This window comes from Phaenicophaeus curvirostris, chromosome 21 (assembly GCF_032191515.1).
Source record: "Phaenicophaeus curvirostris isolate KB17595 chromosome 21, BPBGC_Pcur_1.0, whole genome shotgun sequence".
Classification (NCBI taxonomy): domain Eukaryota; kingdom Metazoa; phylum Chordata; class Aves; order Cuculiformes; family Cuculidae; genus Phaenicophaeus; species Phaenicophaeus curvirostris.
The window spans coordinates 9012665-9024841 of record NC_091412.1 but is presented as its reverse complement, the minus strand read 5'-3'; the positions used below and the strand labels follow the sequence as shown (position 1 = coordinate 9024841).

At 53.2% G+C, this 12177-nt stretch overlaps 1 protein-coding gene across 2 annotated transcripts; it reads left to right on the top strand.

Moving 5' to 3' along the window:
• Positions 1-41: 41 nt before the first annotated feature.
• Positions 42-10390, top strand: NLE1 (notchless homolog 1). Of its 2 annotated transcripts, none has more exons than XM_069874273.1 (13): positions 42-61; positions 801-944; positions 1022-1239; positions 1326-1405; positions 1624-1700; positions 3420-3517; positions 4869-5061; positions 5721-5856; positions 6194-6240; positions 6396-6598; positions 7016-7175; positions 7266-7336; positions 7826-10390. In XM_069874273.1, exons 2-13 carry the CDS (start codon positions 804-806, stop codon positions 7836-7838), a joined length of 1437 nt encoding a protein of 478 aa, XP_069730374.1. In that variant the 5' UTR covers positions 42-61; positions 801-803; the 3' UTR covers positions 7839-10390. The 2 variants fall into 2 exon arrangements, with proteins under 2 accessions (XP_069730374.1, XP_069730375.1); XM_069874274.1 differs by lacking the exon at positions 42-61 and adding an exon at positions 85-99.
• Positions 10391-12177: the final 1787 nt, after the last annotated feature.

Below are 12177 nucleotides of genomic sequence, written 5' to 3'. Positions count from 1 at the left end.
GCGACAGCGCCTCCCGCCGCGGGCAGCGGCCGCTTCCGGCCTGCGAGCGCACGTGGTTGAGGTATCTTCGCTCCCCCCCATCCTCCCCTGGTCTCTTGTGTGGGTCCCGGTCCTTTCCCCGTGTCCCTCTCCTCCCCAGAGTCCTGGTCCCTGACCCCCTCGGGGACCGGATCCCCTCCCCGTGTCCCCCCTCGGTGTCCCAGTCCCTCCCCTTGTCCCTCTCCCCCTCGGTGTCCCGGTCCCCTCTCCGCGTTCCTCTCCCCTCTGAGGTCGCGGTCCCCTCCCCGTGTCCCCCCTCGGTGTCCCAGTCCTCTCCCCTTGTCCCTCTCACCCCCGGGGCCCCGGTCCCTGCCCCGTATTCCCCCCCGCTGTCCCGGTCCCCTCCCCTTGTCCCTCTCCTTCCTGGTGTCCTGGTTCCCTCCCCTTGTCCCTCACCCCCAGGGTCCCAGTCCCCTCCCCTTGTCCCTCTCCTCCCCGAGGTCCCGGTCCCCTCTCCGTGTCCCTCCCCGGGATCCTGCTCCTCTCCCCACATCCCTCTTCTCTCTGGGGTCGCGGTCCCCTCCCCGTGTCCCCCCTTGGTGTCCCAGTCCCCTCCCCTTGTCCCTCTCCTCCCTGGTGTCCTGGTTCCCTCCCCTTGTCCCTCTCCCCCTCGGTGTCCCGGTCCCCTCTCCGTGTCCCTCCCCAGGATCCTGCTCCTCTCCCCGTGTCCCTCTCCCCTCTGGGGTCGCGGTCCCCTCCCCGTGTCCCCCTCGGTGTCCCAATCCCCTCCCCTTATCCCTCTCCCCACCACTATCCCACAGACGATGTCTCCGGACGAGGATGCGCAGCGGCTCCTGATCCAGTTCCGGGACGAGGCGGGAGAATCCCTGGGCTCCCCGTTCGACGTCCCGGTCACCATCACCCCGGACAAGCTGCAGCTGGTCTGTAACGCCCTCCTGCAGAAGGTGAGTGCCCCCCGAGCCCCGCTGCCCCCCGCCCCGAGCCCTCCCCTTGCTACCCGTCCCGCTCTCTCACCCCGCAGGATGAGCCGGTGCCGCTGGCCTTCTTCGTCCACGATGCCGAGATCGTGGGGTCGCTGGAGAAGACCCTGTCGGGGCAGACGGTGGAGACGGAGAAGGTCCTGGACATCATCTACCAGCCGCAGGCGGTGTTCAGGGTGCGGGCGGTGACCCGCTGCACCAGCTCACTGGAGGGACACACCGAGGCCGTCATCTCTGTGGCTTTCAGCCCCACGGGAAAGTACGAGGCTGCGGCTGCGGGCGGGGGGCTTGGGGGGTGAGGCAGCGGGCGCTGTAGGCTGAGCCGGACTCGTCCTCCTCTCCCAGGTACCTGGCGAGCGGCTCTGGAGACACCACCGTCCGCTTCTGGGACCTCAGCACGGAGACGCCGCAGTTCACGGCCAGAGGTGGGTTTGGGGTGTTCTCCTCCCTCAGGGAGCCCCATCCTGCGCGTGAGAACCACGGGGCAGAGCCTGGGTGCTGCCTGAGCCCTGTGGGCCGAGGCTCGGGGAGGGAGCAGCTCTCTGTGCACAAACGAAGTGTGGGAGAAGGGTTCCCCCCACCTCTAGTCCTGCCTGCTGGGACGCAGCTCTCCTCCAACTCCTGCTCCTGCTCGCTCCTCCAGGTCACCGGCACTGGGTGCTCAGCATCGCCTGGTCGCCCGATGGCAAGAAGCTGGCCTCGGGCTGCAAGAACAGCCAGGTACGTGCTGGCTCCGTGCTCCCTTGGCACAGGGCCACCTGCCCCCACAGTTGCACCAGGGGGTCTGTAGGGGCGTGGAGACCCTCGGCAGTGCCCTGTTTTGAACAGAAAGAAAGCCTGGCCAAAGGGCTGTGGGGATTAGAGGCAAAGATTCGTTTTTTCTGGAGCATGAGGGGTGTATCTGGTTGGATACAGCGTCTCTGTGCTGGACAGGGTTCCGACTTTGTCATTTGTGTAGACCACTCGCCACCGAGCTCTGCTGTCTTAGAACCATAGAATCACCAGGTTGGAAGAGACGCACCAGCTCATCGAGTCCAACCATTCCCATCAATCACTAACCCATGTCCCTCAGCACCTCGTCCACCCATCCCTTAAACCCCTCCAGGGAAGGGGACTCAACCCCCTCCCTGGGCAGCCTCTGCCAGGGACCAATGACCCTTTCTGTGAAAAATTTTTTCCTAATGTCCAGCCTGACCCTCCCCTGGTGGAGCTTGAGGCCATTCCCTCTCGTCCTGTCCCCTGTCCCTTGGGAGAAGAGCCCAGCTCCCTCCTCTCCACAACCTCCTTTCAGGTAGTTGCAGAGAGCAATGAGGTCTCCCCTCAGCCTCCTCTTCTCCAGGATAAACACCCCCAGCTCTCTCAGCCGCTCCTCATCAGGCCTGTTCTCCAGCCCCTTCCCCAGCTTTGTGGCTGGCATCTTGTGGCAGATGCTTTTCTGTCTGGACAGTGAAGAGTCTGGGCTTTGGACAGGGTCCTTGGCAGGCGGCTCCATCACAAGGGAGGTGTCTGGAGCGAGAAAGGGTATCGCCCCACCAAGCCAGGGCTGCTGTTTGCTTGACCCAGACGTGCAGCAGCAGCCTGTTTTGCAGTGCTCCCACTCAGATGCAGCCAAATTCCATTCTGGAGGAATGCGAAGGGGCCCTGCCTAAAATGTGTGCGCTTAGGGTCCTCGCAGAAACGCCTGGGGGAGCAGGAGCACTCGGGGACAGTCGGAAACGAGCCAGGGACTTGCAGAGGGGCAGTCGGTCACTCTGACCTTCGAACTGTCTGGGAGCAATGAAAGCAGCTGCAGAGGTGCTGAGCGCTGCTGCCCTGTGCTCGGTGTCTGAGCAGCCGCTGTGATACCTGCCCAAAGAATCGGACCAGGCTAGGGTGGTTCTGCCCTGGTTCAGCGCTGTTCTGGCTTTAATCTAGCCTAGGGAGCTGCTTGTCCCCTGTTGTGCCCGTTACTCCTAGGTTCTTAAGTAGGGAATGACTAATGCCTTGGTTCTTTGGATGAACATTTATGTAGAGAGAGAAAAAACAAGAGAAAACCAGCATGTGTCCCACCCACAGAATCCGATAATAAGTAGCATTCAGCGCGCTTTGGCTTTCATCGCACTCTGCAAACATTCACTGGCTCCCTGGCACAGAGAGGGCTCAGACTGGCTTTTTGGGGACCTGGGTCGGTTTTGATTGAGGCATGTATTTTTGTAGCAGCTGCATTTTAGGCAGAGAAGGAGGACGATCAGGTCTCGTGCTTTGAGATGTCAGCTGATTGCTGCAGGGATCTGGAAAGGCATCCAGCCCTCCTGCCCCCATCCCTGCCTGCTCCCGGCTTCTGCCAATGTGACTGCAACACCAAGGGCACCTGCGCTTTCTAAATGGAGCCCGACCATCCCTGGGATTCACATGATGTGTGTGGCCTGACGTGACCCTCTTGCTTCCTCTCTTGGACAGATTTTTCTCTGGGACCCAGCCACCGGCAATCAGATTGGCCGGGTGCTCAGCGGCCACTCCAAATGGATCACGTGTCTGTGCTGGGAACCTCTCCACATGTAAGTGAAGGGCTAGTCCAGCCTTTTCCTTTACTTGTATGGAAAAGAGTGAAGGGCGCTGCTCCTGTTTGCCTCTCTCCCGTTACGGTGCGTGGAGAGGGTGCGTGCAGGAGAGCAGCCCCAAGGTGGGCCAGGAAAAGCGCATCAAGCTCAGAGCCAGAAGTCCCAGCAGCTGCTCACGGTCCCTGCCTGGATTCCAGGGCAGCCACTGCCAGTCTGTGTCTTTTTTCTCCTGTATGACAGAAATACCTTGGAGCAGAAAAGCCTGGCCGCATGGTGCCTGAGCTCAGGCTCCACGCTCCCTTCGTGCCTGCATCCCGATTGCTCTGTTGCACGGTTTATTTATCATGAAGGCTGATTAACTGTGCAATCCCCTTATCCCTTCAATCAGCTGAAACGCTGTCTGGGAAAGACGGGTGGGATGGGATGGTTGTGGCCAATAATCAAAAACATGGTAGAAGTAAAATAGAAAGAAACAGGGCCCCTTAGAAAGAGCAGAGCCCTGCAAATTGAATTTGCTGGTAGGAAACTCCAGTTATTTGCAAGCAATTATCTGGATTAGCAAAAACAGATTATGAAGGAGGATGAGGAAATGGAGAGGAGGGAGATGACCCTGCCATGGCTCTGTTTCTCTGCACTACTTGCTCAGTTCCTGTGCAGCACGAGAGGCTGTGTTCTTCTTCACTGCTGCTGGTGCCAGGGACAGCTTTCCTCGATATTAAAGACCTGTTGAGTGATAAAGGTGTTCTACAAAAGACAGAGGGCTGTGGCATCCCTCTCCTTGCTGGGTTGTAGCCAGCTGCTTCCAGATGTGTTAAATTTGGCCCCCATGAGCCACATGGGTGGATGTTGCTGCTCTCAGCGCGGCGGCACTGTCCTGAGGCCAGCTTGTTTCCCACTGGAGGTGAAGCGTGGAGTGGGCAAGGAAGGGTGGGATGCATTCTCATTGTTCCCAGTCCATGCTGCCTGACCCCCCTGCCCAGGGCTCTCCCAGCCGGAGCCCGGGGAAGGTGCCAGTTTGTGCTCCCCTCATTAGCAAATGGGTTAAAGCTGCCTCCTGTGGAAACAAAGTCACTGCCAGGGGCTCAGGTGCCAGGTTTACCCTGGATCGATGCCTCCCGTGTGCAGTCCCAGAGTCTGTCTGGAGGGAAGGATTTGTCTGCCTCCTCCCTGCCTTGTGGGATCTTATCCTCTGTAGATCAGTGCTCTGCCCTTCCCTGGCCTGTCTCTGATCTTAAGCCAAAAGAGAAAGTTATTTTTTATTACCTTTTGGACCCTTGAATCCTCTGGGGCTGGTAGCGGGAGAACTTGGCGGGGGAGTTTTATGTGCTGATTTCGTCTTTTTCCCCAGAAACCCGGAATGCCGCTACCTGGCAAGCGCCTCCAAGGATGGCAGCGTCCGCATCTGGGACACGCTGATGGGCAGGTGTGACAAAATCCTCACAAGCCACACGCAGTCAGTGACGTGTGTGAAGTGGGGGGGCGATGGCTTGATCTACTCCTCCTCCCAGGACAGGACCATCAAAGTCTGGAGGAGCCAGGATGTAAGTGGGACGGGCAGCCGTGGGGCTGCTGGCGAAGGGGGCTGGACATGCCGTGTTGTAGCACAGAAGATGATTCAAGAGTACATACATAGTTTGGTCCTGTGCTACACGAGCAAGTCGTGCCCCTTCTACCCCATCTCCACCCCAAACGCTTCCTCCTTATTTAGTTTTAGACAGAAAATACTCTTCTTCAAGGTCCTTTCCAACCCAAACCATTCTATAGTTCTGTGCTCTGGGATTTGTTCCTTTGATAAACCTCCAAAAGTGACATTTTAAAACCCCCTGTAAAGTCAAATCCCATCAAAACCTGGCACAGGAAAATGGAGATGCAAAGTGGGTGCTGTGTCCTCTTGGCCTGTCAGAGCCTGTTGCTTGATACGTTTGGAAGGAGTAGCTGTTGTGTAATGTTTTCATCCCTTTAAGTGTAAAATGGGGCTGAAAGCTGCAAACATCCCTGGAGTCATCTGTGCTGGGGGGTTCCTTGCAAGACTCTGTGGGAAACGGGTTCCTGAAGATCAATGGTGTCATTTCTTCCCTGAGCCTAGCTATGGTCCTGCCTGCACCTTGGGCAGGAGGGTTTGGAAGGGTTTGGAAAGGTTGATCCTTGCAGTGCAGTGGGTCTGGCTCTGTCTTCCCTAAGCCGGTGGTTGTGTTTCCAGGGGGTCCTCTGCCGCACCCTGCAGGGCCACGCTCACTGGGTGAACACCATGGCCCTTAGCACAGACTACGTTCTCCGCACCGGTGCCTTCGAACCTGCTGAAGCCACCATCAACCCCCAGGATGTGAGCGGCACGCGTAAGTGCAGCACCCACGTCATAGCTTGGGGGAGACGGTTGGGAGGATGGCAAGGAAACCCGACATCTGTTCTTAATGCTGCCACCAGCAGCTCTCAAGAGCTGGGAGCAAGTCCTGAGCTGGTGTCAGTCATGCTGGCAGCTATGATCTCCTTTGCCCATGCACAGGGTCGAGCAGTGCGGGAGGTGGTACTGTGTTTTCAAGGGTGTTTGCTCCTAATGTTGTCCTTAGCAAAGAGAAAGTGGGAACCAAGATTGGAATTGGCGTCACAGCATTATAAAGTTTCCTTTCATCTCAGGATTGCGTATCTGTTTCTCTCTTCCTTTGCCTCTTTCAGTGGCACAGCTGAAGGACAAGGCTCAGCAGAGGTATGACCAAGTCAGGGTAAGTCCCTTTTGTCCCTGTTGTCATTTCTAATGCCATTACTGGTAGAAGCAGTAAACGTGCGCAATTGGCTGTTGACCCCAATGCTGATGCTTGCGAGCTCTCCACATCTGGCTTGTATGAGACTTGGGCTTTTTCATCCATCCCCTTCTCAGGGCCAGGAGCCAGAAAGGCTCGTCTCGGGATCAGATGACTTCACGCTGTTTCTTTGGAGACCAGCAGAAGACAAGAAGCCACTGGAGAGAATGACAGGCCACCAGGCATTGATTAACCAAGTCCTCTTCTCACCAGACACCCGGATAATAGCCAGTGCTTCCTTTGACAAGTCCATAAAGCTCTGGGATGGTAGGACTGGAAAGTAAGTTGGTTAAGAGATGGTGTTTGCATGGGGTCTGTGTTATGCACTTGTTACACAGAGAGGGGTGTCATTGCCAGCAACTCCCTGGTGACTTCAGCATCTCTGGAGCCTGAACTCATGCAAAGTAGTTCTGCAGCCTCTGTCTCTCTGCCCTTGGGTAAGGGTTTCATGGCAGAGGGGTAGAGATTAAGAACTGTCCTCTAGAAGGCTCGGAGACCATCTACGAGGGTTTTTAGACAGACTGCACCACTGTGGCATATAGCAATTGTGTGTGCTGGCTTGGGGTGGGGGGCGTCTTGTGACTGTGCTTGCTTGCTCACAGGTGGAGAAGAAACATGAAGGTTGGGCAAGGGCAGGTTTGGAACAAACCCATCTGCCTGCTCCTCCCACAGCTTCTTCTTGCTTCCTCCATACCAGGTACCTGACGTCGCTGAGAGGACACGTCTCGGCTGTGTATCAGATCGCCTGGTCAGCTGACAGCCGCTTGCTGGTGAGCGGGAGCAGCGATAGCACACTGAAGGTCTGGGATGCCAAGACGAAGAAACTGGCCATCGATCTTCCCGGTCATGCAGATGAGGTGAGGTGTCTTTTCGAGCTGAGATGTTTGAGAGATGCAGGAATGACTCCTCATCCCAGCAGAGATAACTGTGTCTTTCCCTAATACTAGGTGTATGCAACGGATTGGAGCCCGGACGGACAGAGAGTAGCGAGTGGAGGGAAGGATAAGTGTTTGCGGATGTAAGTAACCTGTTGTCTGTCCATAGAGGATGCTACAGCTACACCAGGTGTCCTTCAGAGCTGTGTGTCTCCTTGTGGAGACGTGCAAGGTTACAGCATGATCTCTCCTTGCAGAGAGCACAGTGCTGGGTCAAATTCCAGGCTGAAGACCTGACCTCCCTCAGGGCAGGAACTGCTGCTGTCCCCTGGGAGATGACTAGAAAGCAGAGTCCCTCCAACTGAGCAGTCAGTGGTGAAATTTGACTCAGATATTTTGGTTCCTGGAGAGGAGAAGGAACAGTTGTGCCAGTCGATCAGACCCTTCCTTTCTCACCTTCCTCCATCTCCCAGTTATGCAGACAGACAAATTCCTGTGAGCTGGTTGCTATTTGACCATGGCTGATGAACGAACCCAGTCCCCTGCCGTGCTGCCTTTGTGCAGTACCTGCTGGGCTATGTGGCAGCGCTGGTTCCAGACCACAGGGATGCAGCAGCTCTTTCTGTTTGCAGATGGCGTCGATAGGAGCAGCGACACGAAGCTGCCAGTCCTAAGGTGGCTTTCCCTCAGCGCAATCAGTCTTGGAGATCTGCAAGGGGATGGATGACGAAGGCTGACCCAAGCATGACTCCTTGTTCCTGTTGGCTGCTCGCCCTCATGGACTCTTTCCTTATATTTGTTTAAGGAAATTTTAATTCTAGTTCTTATTAAGAGCTCTGCTTTGCAGGATGACTTTCTCTGAACATTACAGCAGGGTTATCTCATCTGCCACCATCTCAACTAGCTCTTTATTGACATTTCAGCCTTACGGTAGCCTCCTGCCTTGAAAGGGGCAAGCAAAGCCTGGAGACAGCCCATGCCCTTTCTTGCTGTGTGAAGAACCTTGCAGAGAAGAGGCTTTTAATGGGAACAGAAAGGGTTGTCCTTGTGTGACCTTCAGAGAGGGAAGGAGGAAGGGGGAAGTTCAGCACAACATTACATTGCAGAATTGTGTTCAGCTGCGTGCCTGGGACAAAGATCTGCTGAGAGTAAGGTCTCGGGCTTCTCGTTATTCCAGTAAGGTTTTGCCTTTCCATTTCCCTGTGGGCTGTGCTGAGCATTACCTGTTAGTAATGTTCTGCATTCACAGCAGATATCTCATTCACTCATCTGGTCAGGGTGCAACAGGCACTGACTTCAAAGGACCATAAGAGCTGTGTTGAGTTTTCAGGTCTCAATGGCTTTTGGAAATGGGGAAATGAGGCACTTGTATGTCTGGACAAGAGAGAGAGCGCCTGTTTCCCATCCACTGCTGGCTCAGGGGGAAGGAAGGAAGGGGTGGAGAAGGGGAAGAACAGAACAGGCGTTTTGGGTGGTGTTTGTCCCTTGCCCTGGATACATGCTGAGAGCAGGGCTGGGACTGTTGCAAATCACAAGGCTTCCGTTGCACAGAGTTGGATCCTTGTGGAATCCCAGTGGGTGAGAGGGGTTCACACTGTCAGTTATATATTTATAAGCTTCCTTATGAGCTTTTTTATAAGTCAATTAAGGCTTACAACAGTCATGAGATGAGTAGACATGAATTTAGTGTTAGTTTCCAGGATGCTTAACGAAACAGTAAAAATCAAGATGTGATTATTAAGGACTAGAAATTATATTGTCAGATTTAGTTGCAGCAAGTTAGCATGAAGACCAAAATGTTGTCTGTAGCCCTCATACTGCAGTTGCTACATGGTGATTACTACAACTCAGAACAGGAGTTTGCGTCTCTGATGCTTCTCAGCTGCAGAAGATATATTTTAGGTCTTTATTCCTGCTGGCAGGATTGCTTCAGAGAATTAGAAGAAGGTGGTGGAGTAATAGCCATTTGCCCATCTCCAAGTGTTCTGGTGAGCAAAATACTGCAACAAAGGGTTCAATCTTTAATATGGCTGAGAAGACAAACTGCAGTTCCTCTTGTTAGTATCTTGTTCTGCCACCTGACTCAGCAGGCTGTATCTTCATGAGATCTTTTGGGAAGAACTCAATATCCTGTACCTCCTCTTCATTAGTATGCTTCCCCCAGCTGGTTCTTGCTGACAGTGAAGGCCACCTTGTGTCCATCTGCATAAACAAAACCTTTCGTAATTCACTACAGTAAATGTTGTGGGACAGGGTGATTTAAAACTGTAGCCGATAATTCTGCCTCCCCAGACCACCGTGCCCTTGGGAACAAGAGGAGCACATATGCAGCTGACGGACTTCGGGTAACAGCCAAGAACCTTGCCTGTTTCACATTCTTCTGGGCTGCCTGTGCTAAAGGGAATAATCCACGCTCAGGAGTTCAGCTCTGTCCCCCCAGGTTTGGCTTGCTGAAAGCTTCTGGAGCTCCTGATAGAGTGTGGCTCTTTCCAAGGGAAGAAGTGTCATTCTCTGTTTCCTCTCCCAAAGTGCTGTGTGACGTCGCTGTGCCGTTAATCACAGTGCATTTTTGTGTTTAAGTGTGTTGTGTTTGAGCTGGGGGAAGTGACCCTGCAGGACTGGCTTGGCTGTGCAAGTGTGTACATGAACCTAAAGACCACTTCCTTGTCCTCTGATTTCCAAGCCAAAACAATCGCTGTGTCCTCTGGACGTGCTCCTAGGCTAGCTCCTGCCATCCCTTCAGATTCTCTTTCTGTAATATTAAGCACCAAACAGCCTGATTAAAACCCACCTTCCTAATGCTGGAGCAGAAAGCTTTTCTGAAGCAAAGTGTGACCTCTTGAAGAAAGAGAAGGCCTTGTCATTAAGTTTACACCAAAATAAGGTATCTCAGTCTTAATCTTTCTGTGACCCAATAGTGGGTAGAGTTTGAGCCACAAAGTGTGATGGGTTTGCACGTTGACCAAATTGTATTTTCCTATATAAGTAGCTGCTACTATTTTTATCATTCATACAGTACCAGCCTTCATGCATACTAAGTGCTGGCCGCGTTCCAGCTGTACTCCTAAGCAATCCTGTAACTCTCCTCCTCGTTTTATTTGAATGCAGCATTTCCCAGACCTCGCTCTGCAGTCTCTGCCTGCTCTCAGGCACTGGGGAAAAGTACTGTCCTTCACTTTGAGGGTGGTTCCTTGTGAAGCGAGCATACAGCCTTCCTTGCTCTCCTGGTGACGTGAGCTTTAATTAGCTAATTTTTGGAATTGCAGTTGAGATTTGGGTTGGTGTTATTGATAGAAAAGACATTACTCTTTTGTTAAAGGAGAAATCTAGAAGGTAGGCTGGAGCTTGCTGGTTGATTTTCTGGGAACCGCATTGCAAGAAACCTGCTGAAACACCAGAGCTTCTCCAGTGCTGTATGAGAAGAAGATCAGTATTTGCTGCTGTGTTTCATTCTGGTTTCACCCAAGTTGCCCACATACCCCCTAGGTGTGCCTACCATGGGGCATTAGTGGTAATACAAGAACCATTTTAAGAGTATCTGGAATTGTTTGTCCCACGGAGCCCTCTGACACTTTCTCCTTTAAAAGCTGTGATGGCTCAGCTGATGCCACCATTAATTGTGTTACAAATCCCCAGTAGGAGGACAGTGACAATAAGGACTGGGAAGCACGCCAGCCTTTTGAGAAAGGTTTACCTGTTTCATAAATTCCTGGGTATGATGGAGGTCAGGGAGGAAGGAAGGAGAGAAGAAAATGATGAGAGCACCTAGGGTGAAGTGGGCAATCTGTGATAGCACCGAGATGAGTAGGATGGCGCCAGACTCCTGCCTTTGAGGGCAGATTTAGATCCAAGTGGGGCTTTAGCATCCTTCTGGAAATTTTTATCAGGGTTGTGTGTTCCACTTATCCACGCAGGGAGGCTGGCAAGTGGTGTATGCATTGTGCTGCCTGGTCCTTGGAGCCTCACGTTCATGTTCTGCTCAGCTCAGCTGATCTCTTGATTATTTTCCCAGATCAGTAATTTAGCTTCTGTGTGCATGTTCATAGCCTGGGGAGAGATGGAAGAAAAATCTTTCAGTGAACAGAAAATAATCTTCATTGTTCTGTATGGACATTAGTGTTTGATGGGAACGGTTGGACTCGATGATCCGGTGGGTCTCTTCCAACCTGGTTATTCTGTGATTCTGTGAAAAGCAGTCTTCTTTCTGCTTTTCTTTGGACAACCCAGGCACGGTTCAGGCAATGTTTCTCCCTCGGGAAGGGCTGCATTTTGGTGGTATGGCAGAAAAGGGCTTGCTGTGAAGGCCATTAGCACTTATGAGGATGAAAGGTATTACAAAAACTCAGAACAGTGATGTCTGTGTTCTGGGGAGGTGCTACCAGATGAAAGTGTACTTCTGTGTAGTCAGAAAAGCAACCTGGGAGGTGCTAATTCCTTCCCAGATCTCTTGCTCTTGTGATCATGAGTCCTGGCTCACATCTGAGGGACTAATTTGGCTGAACCAATGCAGTGCAGCTGGGAGAGAGCCACAAATTCATCTCCAGTGCTGTTATTCTATGCTTTTTTTTCACTCTGGCTCTGTAAATCAGTGCCCCTTCCTGAGTTGCGGGTGGCTGGTGGTCTCTGTCAGTGGGCTGCGCAGTCTGATGTTGAAGAAATTCAGCACACTACTCTTTTTGAGGTATCACTGTGGATGGATAGACATGGTATTGGCACTTGCTGGCCGGCCATACTCTGAAAGTGCTGAGTATTTTATTGTCCTGCCTCATTGTTTGTCAGAGTAGAGCAGCACATCCCTCCGAGCGCTGCTGGGCTGCTGCCGCCCGCCAGCACAAAATGGGAAATATCTGTGGGTGTTCCTTGGGCGAGGGAGGAGCAGCACAAGCCCAGTGGAGTTATCCTGCACGGCTCTCCCAACATCTCTGAAGGGAGAAGTAATGAGGGAAGGTAGGTGAGTTCAGTCCATTCTGTCTCTGACCTCTTT

Bases quoted from the DNA above. Each gene is read 5' to 3' on its own strand.
- NLE1 (XM_069874273.1), top strand. From the start codon at position 804: ATGTCTCCGGACGAGGATGCGCAGCGGCTCCTGATCCAGTTCCGGGAC. The intron at 945-1,021 runs GTGAGTGCCCCC...CTCACCCCGCAG, and splicing joins GTAACGCCCTCCTGCAGAAG to GATGAGCCGGTGCCGCTGGC. The intron at 1,701-3,419 runs GTACGTGCTGGC...TCTCTTGGACAG, and splicing joins CGGGCTGCAAGAACAGCCAG to ATTTTTCTCTGGGACCCAGC.